This window comes from Numenius arquata, chromosome 8 (genome assembly GCF_964106895.1).
Source record: "Numenius arquata chromosome 8, bNumArq3.hap1.1, whole genome shotgun sequence".
Lineage (NCBI taxonomy): Eukaryota > Metazoa > Chordata > Aves > Charadriiformes > Scolopacidae > Numenius > Numenius arquata.
This window is the reverse complement of record NC_133583.1, coordinates 15789302-15802652: the sequence shown is the minus strand read 5'-3', so window position 1 is coordinate 15802652 and position 13351 is coordinate 15789302. Positions and strand designations below refer to the sequence as shown.

At 37.9% G+C, this 13351-nt stretch overlaps 1 protein-coding gene across 1 annotated transcript in view; it reads left to right on the top strand.

The window, feature by feature from the left end:
* CACNA1D (calcium voltage-gated channel subunit alpha1 D) overlaps nucleotides 1-11944 on the top strand; it is a 195429-nt gene extending 183485 nt beyond the window's left edge. The window contains exons 43-49 of the mRNA XM_074151414.1: nucleotides 1132-1499; nucleotides 1807-1833; nucleotides 2761-2910; nucleotides 4879-5042; nucleotides 9398-9519; nucleotides 10292-10612; nucleotides 11651-11944. Coding sequence (XP_074007515.1) covers nucleotides 1132-1499; nucleotides 1807-1833; nucleotides 2761-2910; nucleotides 4879-5042; nucleotides 9398-9519; nucleotides 10292-10612; nucleotides 11651-11944 — 1446 coding nt within the window. The remainder of the gene's footprint in view (nucleotides 1-1131; nucleotides 1500-1806; nucleotides 1834-2760; nucleotides 2911-4878; nucleotides 5043-9397; nucleotides 9520-10291; nucleotides 10613-11650) is intronic.
* Nucleotides 11945-13351: the final 1407 nt, after the last annotated feature.

The window sequence follows — 13351 nt, the reverse complement described above, 5'->3', positions numbered from 1 at the left end:
TGGTAGATAGGAAGAAGAGAATTCTATGCAGCCAAACCGCAACAAAGACAGAGCTGCATATTTTAAAATGCGGGCCTGGAATTACACAGGACTCAACTAAATATGAATGCCGTTTCCAGTTTCCAATGAGGGATATCAATAAGAACCAATCAGAAAAAAAGATTAGTTTTCCTCTTTTACACTATAGATGTCCAGTCTAATGGTGAACACATAAAGTTGGTATTATAATCGGGAGCAATGTGCAAACCATTTGTCAGCCAGCAAGAAAGCTTAATTTTTCACAAGCATTTCAGAAGAAGCAGATGTAAAAGCATGCTTCTGCAGTAATTACGTCCTTTGCAAAAGAAGGAGGATGTGGCACTGGAGACAGCTGCCATCCATAGATGCATTTCTTTGCCAACCATCATTACCTCCTGTCTTCCCTAGATTGAGCTTCAAGACAGACTGCTGTCATCCAAGACCCACACCTGGCTAGACAGGGAGGCCACATAATCTGGGTCAGATGTAAAAGAGAGCTGCATGTCACAGCCATAATTTAGCACTTCATTCTCTCCTTCACCATCCATTACACTCCTCAGGGCTGATAAAGAGTTACTCCTCTTTCTTGTACCTCTGTGAGAAGAAAGAATGGAAGCACTGAAGCTTAATGTTACCTACCTGAGATATGCTTGCAAGCTGTTGCATGGCACTCCATCCTGTCTGAGTGACGCCTGTTGCAAACCGATGCTCTGGGAAAATAGGAGAGAGTTCCACCAGTGTTCTCAAAAATTTAGCAGACACGTCCCTTTCCGAGGAAGTTGGTGCATGTTCATGTATGGGAATCTAGCTTTCTCCTGTGTAATGAAATGTGGAGAAAGCTGGATGTCACATTTAGTTGTATGGAAAAAGAATAGTGATCACAGCATAATGATGATTTGACTCTGAAATAAAAATATTGTCATTATCACAATCACATCTCTATCACTTCAGGAGATCCCATCTGAAGCATCGTAAAATTAGAAAGAAAAATCACAGATTATTTGAATTGCTACTTTTGAGTGCATGTAGGAGAGAAAAGTAAGTTATCACTGTCAAAAATATATTCTGTTAAGGTATCTGATGTAATCTTTTCTTTCTCTTCCCCTAAAACAGAGGAATGGTGCCCTCTTTGGCAACCACATAAACCATATTAGCAGTGACAGACGAGATTCATTTCAACAGATCAACACCACACACCGTCCCTTACATGTTCAGCGGCCTTCCATTCCATCTGCAAGTGATACTGAGAAAAACATGTATTCTCAGGCAGGAAATTCTGTATACCACAATCATCACAATCACAACTCGGTAGGAAAGCAAGTTCCAAACTCAACAAATGCCAATCTCAATAATGCCAACGTGTCCAAAGTCGTTCATGGAAAACACGCAAATTTTGGAAATCATGAGCATAGATCTGAAAATGGGTATCATTCTTACTCCAGAACGGATCATGAGAAGCGTAGAAGGCCAAGCAGTAGGAGGTAAACTTACAAATATATATATGCTTTTAAAGAAATGTATATATTATAAAGACACTATAAAAAAACTTATGCTACGTGAAACTAATTTGTATATTTAGCTTCGCTTCTTGTTGCCTACTGATCTTTGAAACGTATTTAAAATATGGGTCTGATATATGAGAAATGTATATAATTGTAAGTTTGAAAGTAGTAGTTTTCTTTAAGGAGAAATTAGTTACAGCACAGACATTGTAATCACCAATGGATCTCTCTAAACTACCTTATTTTTAAATATCTTTCTCTTTATTTTCATGGTTTACCTGGATAGAACCCGCTACTATGAAACATACATTAGGTGAGTTGATATTGTTTTGACATAATTGAAGAGGACAAAAGTAGATTTTTTTTTTCTTCTCTTTTTTTTCTCCTTTCTCCTTTCATTTTTTTTCTTTTTTTTTTTTCTTCTTTCTTTTTGAAATTCCTTCTTCTAAATTTTTGACAATTTTTAAGTTGAATTTTCTACTGCCTGTTCAAAGGGATAAACTTCTGGTAAAGTTCAAAATTATTCAAGCCATTTAAAAAGTCCAGGCAGGTTTGCGCAGTTTTCAACAGACAAAAGATCGCACCTGATAGATGGCACCTGATGGTAGCCCTTGTTGAAAATTGACTTGCAAAGACTGGAAAAAATACTGGGTTTAGCTTTGATAAATATTAACGTGTACGGTTCCATCTATGGGGGACTCAAAATCTTTCCTGGTGTTATGTCTGAATAGTTTCTAAGACAACTTTTAAAACTAGGATATATCCTGTTATTTGAAGTGCATTGCTAAATGTACATTCAGTGCTAGTTTTTTGCAATGTCTAGGTTTGCACATCCATTTCAGATTTTTCTTGGAATAACTCAGTGAGCGCTCCTTAATATTTTAGCCATTTGCGCATTTCAGACATTTGAGAGAGGCTGTTTCTTCAAAATACTCTGGATTTATATTTTGTAAAAATGTCTTAAGTGTATTTGACTTCACTGAGCATCCCCATAATAATTATTTTCCTATTTGTACCATAAGGAAATAAAGGGCGGTCATCTTTAAGAAACAGCTAAAATAGTCATGTTCTGAACTGCAGTTCTACACAATGTACTATAACACCACATTCTGACAAGAGAGTTGCTAATGCTTGTCTTTTTTTTCTTTTTTATTGAAATCATATTAAAAGAACTGTGTATAATATATAATTTATATAAATAAAATATATTAAAAAGTAAGTATTTGTTTGCTACTTACAGATCTGACTCCGGTGATAGGCGTCGACCTACTATTTGCCGCGAAGAACGTGAAGTTCAAGACTATTGCAATGATGATCGTTATTTGGGAGAGCAGGAATATTTTAGTGGAGACGAATATTATGAGGAAGACAGTATGTTGTCAGGAAACAGGTGAGGAGGATAGTTGTTAAACTGGGCAAAACATTTCAATGAATTAGGTACATACCTGTAAAGGCTTCACTAAGCACACGTACCCTGAAAATTCTCTAATGAAGTTAGTACTCCACAACCGCTGGCAAGTGAAATGGTGCATAGAATCTCTGGACTGATATCATAAGGTAGTACTAGCTGGATCGATAACGAATTGGATGACTTCCTTTTGAAAATTCTCTTATATTTCTTTATTAATAATCCTCCTCTAGGCACCGTTTTTTGTCTCCTTAGTAAAAACACTTAACAGTGTCATATTTGTCCTGGCCTTTATGTGTTTGGAATAGATTTTTTGAATAGTTTTTTAGGTTTTATTCATAAGCTTTATGGAAATGCCATATTTTTAAATTTTAGTCAACAATTAGCATTTCTTACAAACTTGTATTACTGCATAATGTCCGAGTTCCTCTCAGTTTTCTAACTCGTTTCTGTTTTCTCCAGCCAAAACTTGGAAATAGTATCCTACTTAATTATAGGATTTCTGTCCAGTAAGATTTTTCCAAGGCCCAGTAGTGTTTTTTAACAACTCTTGCCTGTTGCTGCATATTTAATTCCTGTGATATTTGCGTTCAATATCTTAACTTCAGATTTAAGAAGAAAAGGCCTTGATTTAATTTTGGTAAATTTTAGCTTTTCTCTACAACTTTTTCATGTGTTTTCTTCTGAAATGGGCTGGGGTGGGTTTTTCTGACTTTAGAACAGTGGCTCCCAAGTTAGTTCAGCTCTGAGCGTTACCAAATTAGTTTGATTTGAGCTCTGTGCCATTGGCTTCAGGCAGTGATGGCTTCAGCAGCAGGGCAGGTGCTAACTGTGCACTAGGACCACTCCTGTGCATAAATAACGGGTTTCCAGTTGTTCAGGCAACGTTTGGTGCTACTTTGGGAGGAAGTCCTGTTATTCCTGATGTAGTCTTTAAAATGTGAGATTGTCCCGGTGTTTTCTGAGTATCAACCTGTCATGGAACAGAACCTGTATTTGGTAATACTGAAAGGCTTCCTATTAAAAAAAAAAAAAAAAAACAAAAAGTTAAACACACCTTTTACCCAGCCACCTCATAATTTCTTTTTTAATTCCATAATGCTTGTCTTCTCGTTATGATGTAGAAAGTCATGCATTTACAAGATCTTGAGTAAATTGTGTTCATCTTCCTTACAAGAGCTGTGTTTCCCTTCTGTTGAATAAATTCAATAACTTTTAAAAAATATCCTCCACTTCTGTCAATAAATTTTTATTTTGAAGTCCAGCCCAGTAGAGGAATGTATTGCCATTTTATCTTAGATCCATAAGAGCATATGCACAAGTGCCAGACATGCTTAATTCTTCTCCTCCTCTACTGTCTTTCTTCACCATCTGAATTCTGGCAAGATTGGCACCCTCATCTGCATCATGTTGGTTTGCATAAAAGCTAAATTTTACAGAACTCTCAGGTCACTAATATTTTTATATGATAATTACAGTCAAATAACACACTTCCAAGATTTGATTTTCAACAAGAGAAGTATCCGGAATATAAAAGGCTTAAATCTATTCTCTGAGTTTCTGTGCTCCACACATTACCCAGGGTTCACAAGACACCATGGCAGGAGTAGAACGGAGTTGTTTTGGTTTTTTTTAAGCAATATACAACTGAGATCCTACATTTTAGCCTGTACTGGTAAGAATAACTTCATTGAAAATATAATTTGATAAAAATTTCCCCTGAGAACTTACTATGTTACTGTACTAGTACAAGAATGTGTGCTCGCTGTCTTAAAATCAGTTTGCATACAGAAACGAGATTTTAAATTTGAATCATGTAATTTTATAATGTAATGTTTGGTTTTCTTGCTCGAGAAAGACTAGATTTGAAAATCTTCTAGAAGAAATCTAATAGATCAATTTACAGAAAGTCACTGAAATAACATTTTCATTATTGTATTTTAAATGCAGGCATATATATGATTACCACTGTAGATATCACTGCCATGACTCAGATTTTGAGAGACCAAAAGGCTACCATCACCCACATGGGTTTTTTGAGGAAGATGATTCCCAGATGTGTTATGATACAAAAAGATCTCCTAGGAGACGGCTGCTACCTCCAACACCAACACGTAAGTCCATTAACAACAATTTGTGTGCAGATCTAGAATTATTTGAATGCGTTCAGACATGCTCCAGTTTGAAAAAGACTTCTTTTTAACTTGTATTTCAAACATGACATTTCTTGATTACTGTTGCTGGTGGATTATTGTGTACAGCAGAAATATCTATTCATCCTGAGAGACTGCTCAGAGAATCTAGTTTTCAAGTCAGTCTTTCTAGTATCTCTTGCCTCAGGCATCCAATAATATAAAAATAACCAATTTAATTGCCATTTTCAACTTGATTTTCTCAATGAAGAAAGAGCAAGGTAGAAGGCAGCAGTAGTTTGCTTTGGAACTTTGATCAGAGGGTTTCAATCCCTGTGCCCTTTATTCACACCTACAGATGTGCAGTGTTGCCTGAGTCAGGGCCATTGTCTCTAACGTCTCACCTGCTGTAGCTTCCCCTGGCTCTTCATGGTCCCGCTGCTGAGTGACATTGTAAGCAGAGCCATTTGCATCTTTACCTCGTACTGTTTTAGTAAACACTAGAGGCTGAAGTAGGGTAATTTTCAGGGAAAAGAATCGTAGAATCATAGAGTCATTCAGGTTGGAAAAGACCCTTGGGATCATCGAGTCCAACCAAGAGTGAGTTTAATGGTGCTTCGGTTTTGGTTTTTGTTTTTTATTTCCTTGCTTTTGAAGTGTCCTTAGGTTTTTAAGGAGAGTTTCTCAAGTCCTTGTGAAAAATAAGTGTTATCCTGAGCTAAGTTCTTATTTCAGGTTCACACTGGTACTTTGCCATCTCAGATGGCATTCTGCCATCTCAGGAACAATGCTTAATATTCTGTGTTTCTTCTGAGGGAGAAAATGTTTCAATTTATAGATTGAATTAGTGTTGTCAACTGATTGGGGTTTTTTTACCTGTTTCTTTAACTTTCATTTATATTCCTTAGATCTTTCCCTTGCTTTCTCCTTATCTCAAGCACAACATTGCTTTATCTACATTTCTAAAAGCTCTCATGCTTCTTATCTTGTAATTCTGTTTTTGTATGTTCCGGGCTATACTGCAGAGATTAGCAGTGCTAACCCTCTGGTGAGACTAGGCACAGACTCAAAGCTCTTGGATTTTGATCTTTGACCTCTGGCGCTTCCCAGAGAGGAAGCACTTCGGGTTTTGAAGGGCAAAATAAACCTCTTTCTAAGGCTCTAGGCAAGGCAGTACAGGATCATTTCTAGAAGAGTCTCCATGGTTTGCCTGCCATCAGGTGGATTGGCTTTCTAGCAAAACCAGGGTTGTCTTTCAGGCTGATGATGCCAGCAGCTAGAGCCGCAGTCTGTGTATCTGTGGAAGTGTGACTGTAAGGACCCTGTGGGTTGGAAAATGGGTGTCAGTCCTTTCCTGTCTCAGACACCCTAACGAAAATGCAGGTATAGATTTAAAAAATAAAACTGTTTCAGAGACAAGTGTAGTGGGATCATTATACAACATCTGAGGTACAGTCAGACTGTTTAAAGCTACGGAAAGCTGTAGTAAAGGGCAGCAGCAAAACATATTATTATATAATAAAGGAAACATTCTTCAGCAATGCTGTCAGCACTGAATCCAGCAATGCTGGATCCTCACGTTTGGCACTGAACTCCTTAAGACAAGACTAATAGTGGTCTCTGCTATTTGGCTTTCTGACCTTAAGGGGCACTGATGAAAAAAGCAGGAAGAATGAGTCTTGCACTACAGAGAGTAACTCAGATGGATGACAATGAAAGGCACAGAAAGGTGCTAGCTCTCTTCCAGTAGCAGAAGGAAAAGACATCAGAGGAAGGGGAGACTGTGAAAGTCTTGTCCCAAGACTTGTGGGATCGTTGACCCGGTGTGCAAGCCAGTATCACACGGAGTTTAGGTATTAGCTATTTATCAGCAGTTCTGCACAGAAAAGGGCACTAGGGGGTATTTCTGCAAAGCTAGCATATCCAGCATTGAAAGAGTCATTCATTTATATATTGTAAATTAGCATAATTAACATACTCATTGTTTATCAACTTTTTACTGGTGCTCATAATTCCTTATATTGAAGCTGATTGGTGCAAAGTGTCCTCGTCTTCAATTAAAGGTACAATTTCTCTTAATTCTACTGTGCAGGCTCAGTGGGTGAGGGTCTTCAAGCGGTATCCTAACTTCTAGAGGAGTGATTTTCAAATTATAATTAGTCAAGTTCACCTTAAGGACACGTTTCATGCAATATAGCCAAGTTTCTTGGGCAATCAGCACACTGAAGTTTCTGCTACCTGGTTTTAGGTCCAGTTGTTCCTTCTATCCCATTTTCTTGTCAAGAATCATTTACCCAAATGATTTACAGAGTTACAGTTATAGAGGTTTCAATATCAATTGGAGACTCCTGTACACCTTTCTACAAGCTTTTCTGACAGCAGAGGAATTTTAAGCCAAGGAAATAGGTGCTTTGTATTTCCATTCCATGCATTGCAGGAGAACAACCTTCTTGTAAAAATCCTCTGGGGGTCTTCCCATGGAAGTGTTGGGAGGGGAGGGCTGAAGGTCTCTGTGACTGCAGCCTTTGGGCTTCATTTAACTTTTCTGATAAAGTTTTGATGACAGCATTAAGCAGACATTTCTTTAGAGGAAGCTTACACTTTTTATCTCGCATACAAAAGACTAGATAAATGTACTAGATAAGAGGGTATTTGATATCCTAGGATAAGAGGACCTAAGTTCCTAGGTCTAAGTTGCGCAAGGATAATGTAGGAAGTAAAGTCCCTTGAGCTACACCAGTGTAATGTCACAAGAGCACATTCCTGTCATAACCATTTATTTAATGTTCAGGAACACAGCTGAGAAATTTTAGAGGCTTGGGATCTCAGCAGATTTTAAAAGAAGCTCAAGTCCATTATTTGTATCTAGTGTATGGGCTGTTTGCCCTGGGGAGGAAGCCTCGATGTTCTCATGTAAAGAAAGAAATAAGAACCTGCAACATTGCACTGAACAGTTCCTGTTAGCATCTGCCTTCAGTCCAGGTTAATGTAACATACTGAGCTCTGGCTGAGTACTGGAGTGAGTAAATTGAGCTCTGTGTCAAGCTTTTTAGGGGTTTTTATACCAAACTCACCACCACAGTATTTGAGCAACTTCCAGAAGTGTAGCGAGAAATGATTAAAATGTCCTTTCAGTCCCTTTCCTGGGGAGAAGCATGTGCAAAGAAGCGTCTTGTTTTGGACGAGAGGACTTTTTGGTTTGCTTTTTATTCATTTTGGTATTGGGACATTTAGCATTTGTTAGGATCGGGAGCTAAGGCTCACGTTCCTGTGTTTGAGTTTACCATAGAGACAATGGAAAGAGACACAAAGTTTGCATCAAGTGGACTGAATCACCTTCTGGAGGTGCCTGCTTTAGTCCAATGGCTTTTTAAGGAAAGTTGATCGTTAGTATCCAGCATTAAGTGTCTGGTGATAACTACGAGGAATCCTAAGTCTATGGCACTTAACTCTTCAATTCTGTTCACAAAATTCTTGGTGTTGGAAAAAAAGATACCAAGAATAGTTGCAGTAAGTTTTGAGAGAGCTCAGTTTTTATCGTCGCTTTGTGCAGTCAGGCTCTTCCCAGTTTTCCGCTCTGATGCTTGCAGCTGTGCAGACGTATCTGGATTCCAGCTGCTGTTCAGCCTCCAGGCGTTCTTTGCACTGCAGCTAACACAGTGCATACCCATGTGCTGCTTCCCATCGTCCCGCAGGATTTCACCAAGACCAGCTGAAACTTTTCCACATCAGCTAAACTTCTTGATCCAGTTTAGATTTCTACTTTTTCCTTTCTAGCATGTAGTTGAATAATAACAGCACACGTAACACGGAGACCATGGCTTATCACTGTCATAAGTAACAGAATAAACATCAGGAATTGACGACATGAGTCCACTTTTACGCGGATATGGTTTTTCATATTGCACATTGCTTACAGGGAACTGGAGGTTTGGTATTTCCTTTGGGAAGTCTGGTTCATTAGAATGAAGAGGTTAAAACCATGAAAAAGAAAGAAGAAACTCTTCCTTGTAACTATTCACAGCACGAAAAAAGAAAAAGTGAAGTGTCTGAACCAGTCCAGTGTGCTGCATCACTCAAGCTCCATTTGTGAAACAGCTGCTTCAAATTCTGTCCTGTCAGGCTGCTCGTATGGCGTCTGCCCGGGACTGCATTTGCTCATCTAATGAATCTATCCTTTATGTTAGAACCAGCTGCTTGCTTCTATTAGAACCATTTATTTCTTACCAGGGGATATGTTTTTATTTGTGTCATAGTTGACTAACACTGGAATTGTGGAAATAACAGACTTTGAGGAAAAGAATTTTAGTTTCCTAATGAATTGTATTTCCCTGTAGCAAATAGACGATCTTCCTTTAACTTCGAATGCCTCCGCCGACAAAGCAGTCAAGATGAAATACCACTCTCTCCCAATTTCCACCATCGCACTGCTTTACCACTTCACTTAATGCAACAGCAGGTAAACACAAAATCTTATTTAACTAATAATGAATTACATTGTTCCAGCTTCTATATTGGACTTCTGACTTTCGTTGTTGTTTGAAGCAGCACTAGTGTACTACGTAGTTTGCCTGTGCATGACTTCTAGGCCCAGTATAGGCTTGTAGTTGCCAGACATGAGGCTTCTCAAACACAGACCTTCTACAAACCATTGAAAATGAGTAGTTTGACTCTTTAAGTGTCCACAAACAGTCAGGATGCCCTAAGGAATTTTGACCAGGATTGCATAATATGGCAATTGTCTGTTAATCCTATGCGGTTACTCGGCTCCATTTGTGACAATTTGCAAGTACAACACACCCTTTTTCTGAGGCTCAGTCCCAGCTCTGATGTGGCCCTGGGAAGATGGCAATTTCCATTGCCCAGAGACACCATCCAGAATGCTTGGAAAATGCTGACAGCTCCCTATCCTGTCCCTACAGGACAGGAGGAATGTTTCTACACTTTGCTTTCTTCATTTAATATATTGTATAAGCAATTGTTTTTCTTTATTAATGCGAATACCAAGATTTTGTGATCCAAGTAATAACAGAAAAAATGCCATTTTATCCTGTCAATTTACCAATTTCAATCCTATTCCTATTTTACACAACTATTAAACAACAGAAAATACTAACTTTGCACAGCTGCTGCCTGAACAATGGGTTTGAACTAACTGCTAAAATGAAATGAGAAATGAGTTTGCCTGAGCATTTGAAATCACTCACTTCTAAAATTCTTCCCCTTACCAGGTCATGGCTGTTGCAGGTCTGGATTCCAGCAAAGCTCATAAACATTCACCAAGTCGTTCAACGCGTTCCTGGGCTACTCCACCTGCCACCCCTCCCAACAGGGACCGAACTCCGTACTACACACCTCTCATCCAGGTTGATAGGGCTGAATCTACAGAGCATATGAATGGTAGCCTGCCTTCCTTGCACAGGAGCTCCTGGTACACAGATGACCCTGATATTTCCTACCGAACATTTACACCAGCCAATTTAACTGTACCTAATGACTTTAGGCATAAACATAGTGACAAACAGAGGAGTGCAGACAGTTTGGTAGAAGCGGTAAGTATTACAGAAACCTCTGAAGTAGCCAAGAGTGTCCGTCTGTTCAGTTTGTGTGTTAACTTTAGAAAAGCGTATCATTTAGTCCACACTATCATTCAGTCCACATTATCTCTCTGAAAATGTAGCATTTTGAGTTTCAAAGCCCAAAACTGTTTTTAGGTAAAGACAGGGGAACTTATTTGTAATTGTCATTTAGTAAAGGATTTCCACTGAATCTAAATCTTAACATTAGTGTGTCAGGAAACTGGAGAGATTTCAAATAGATTTGAAATTAAAATTAAAGTTTTCTAGATGAGGATCAGTTACGAAGAGTCCTTCCACAGTGGCGGATAGGGAAGGGATGGTGCATATGCCTGTTCTCTCTGTTGTTTCTATAGAAATGCATCACCGTTTTTGCAGTAATCTGAATAACAGAACAACAGCTCTATGAATCAGTGTACTAAATGCAGAGAGGTGAATAGCAACTACAAGGATTGATTTGTAGGTGTATTGAAGAATATTAGGAATTCCCTTTAATATTAAAAAAAGATTTGAAGATAGAGAGTATATAGCGTTTCTGAATTGCAGTTACTGTTCTTGCTTCCATCTATCACTTCCTTTCCATTGCTACGAGCTGAGCAATATACTTGTTAAATTTTATTTGCAAATGGGACTTCAGCATCTTTCTTCCATGTACACTAAAGTACCAAGAACGTATCTCTTAATTCTGTGTTTCAGGTAATTGTTCTAATTGCACCTTCTGTGGTACATTAACTGTTATCTTTACTGTCTCAGTCTGATGCTTGATGTTTATCTAAAGAGAAAAGGCAGATGTATTGCATTATCAATTACATTACCACATAACTGATAGGGTGTGGTTTGGAGCCGTTTGATTGTTGATTTCATTGTTCTTTACACACGCAGTGTTGCTGTGGGTTGCTGTAGGAATTCCGCATGGGGTTTTTAGTATTTTCCACAAATGAGAAACGATGCTATGACCTGTCTGTTCTTCTGTACTTCCACCGTATATCTCATTCTCTCTCCTCCATCTGCCAGGTACTTATATCTGAAGGCCTAGGAAGGTATGCAAAGGACCCTAAATTTGTTTCAGCTACGAAACACGAAATCGCTGATGCGTGTGACATGACTATTGATGAGATGGAAAGTGCAGCGAGTAATCTTCTCAATGGAAACATTAGCAATGGGACCAATGGGGATATGTTTCCCATTTTAAGCAGACAAGACTATGAACTTCAAGATTTTGGTCCTGGCTACAGTGACGAAGAACCAGAAACGGGACGATATGAAGAAGATTTAGCTGATGAAATGATATGCATCACAAGCTTATAGTATTTAAAAGGAAAATGATTTTAATAACAGAAAAAGTGCCTCATAGTTTAAAGATGCTAGGCACTAGCTGGAGTAAATAACCAATCGAGTTTTGTACAAGTGATGTCACACCTCAAGGAAGCCATAACTAATAAATTTATTATCTCCAGGTTGCCGAAATGTGATCAAAGCTGCAGTACGTCAAGTCTCCTCCCACAGAATCTTCAGTTTCTCAGTAGGAATAAGGTTATTTTGAAATCAAGCAGATTGTGACAATCAGTTTTTTGAGGGCTAGAGCGGGATTCTGAGCTGTAATATCTTGGCTGTGTTTCAGCCTTGTGCTGCTCTCCTTCACAGCAGAGCAGGAGTTTGTCAGTGAAAATGTCTGTATAAGTCTGGCACAGAATTGCGTGGGAAATAGCGACATGTGATGTTGCTATTTGAGTGATGACAACCAGTAATGTCGTTACCTCAGCACTCAATAGCATATCAGCTCCCCGTTGCATATCCATTCTAACATTGTTTTCAAGCTTGCCTCCTGATTTTTTTTCTTAATGCTCTTCTAAAAGACAGTTTGTCATGCTGTTAGAGATCGTTGGAAAAAGAAGTTATATAAAGAATAATCTGTCATATGTAACACCAGTTTACATAGGAAAATATCATTCAGATAGTCTGTTTTATGACTATCACGTTAAGGGCAAAATATACTGGAATAATTGCATTCTTACTAATGCACTTGCAACCAGGTTATAGTAGAATTAGATAAGATAGTTTGCTAAAAATTATATAGTAGAAATTATTGTAAATTGATTGTAATATATGATGATTTGTATTTGTAAAGAGATGTTCTATATTTTGTAATTATTGTACCGTAATTGAACTGCAGCAATATTTATGGACCCTAATTATTGTAACTCTCCACAGAATTCTAGATATAAGTATTTTTACTTGGAATATATAGATCTATAGCATAAATATTAAAATAGAGCCACCTCTCAGTGTAAATCTCTTTTTGGGATAAAGTGTCAAGTTGGAACTTGGCAGCAGAACAGATTTTTTTTTTTAAATAATTGAGTCGAATCTCTCTGCATAAGGGATGCACAGTTGACTATTTACAGTCTTATAGTTGGAAAGGTAAAAGATTTAAAGTTATTTTAACTTTTTGATTGAAAAATATGGTGTAATTTTATTTTTGTATTAATCCCATGCTAAAAATAAATATTGAAATAATTAAAAAATTGGCAAGTTCATGCCAGGATATTACTGGTGATGAGACAATTAGTTTTGACAAAGTATATTACCTACATACCGTACTTTGATAGGAAGCATCTTGGGCAGAAAATATTTCACAGGTAAATGAAAATGTTTTACTTCAGTACTACTTACTCTGCTTGGAAAGAAATGAAATATGATAAAATGATTCTTCAT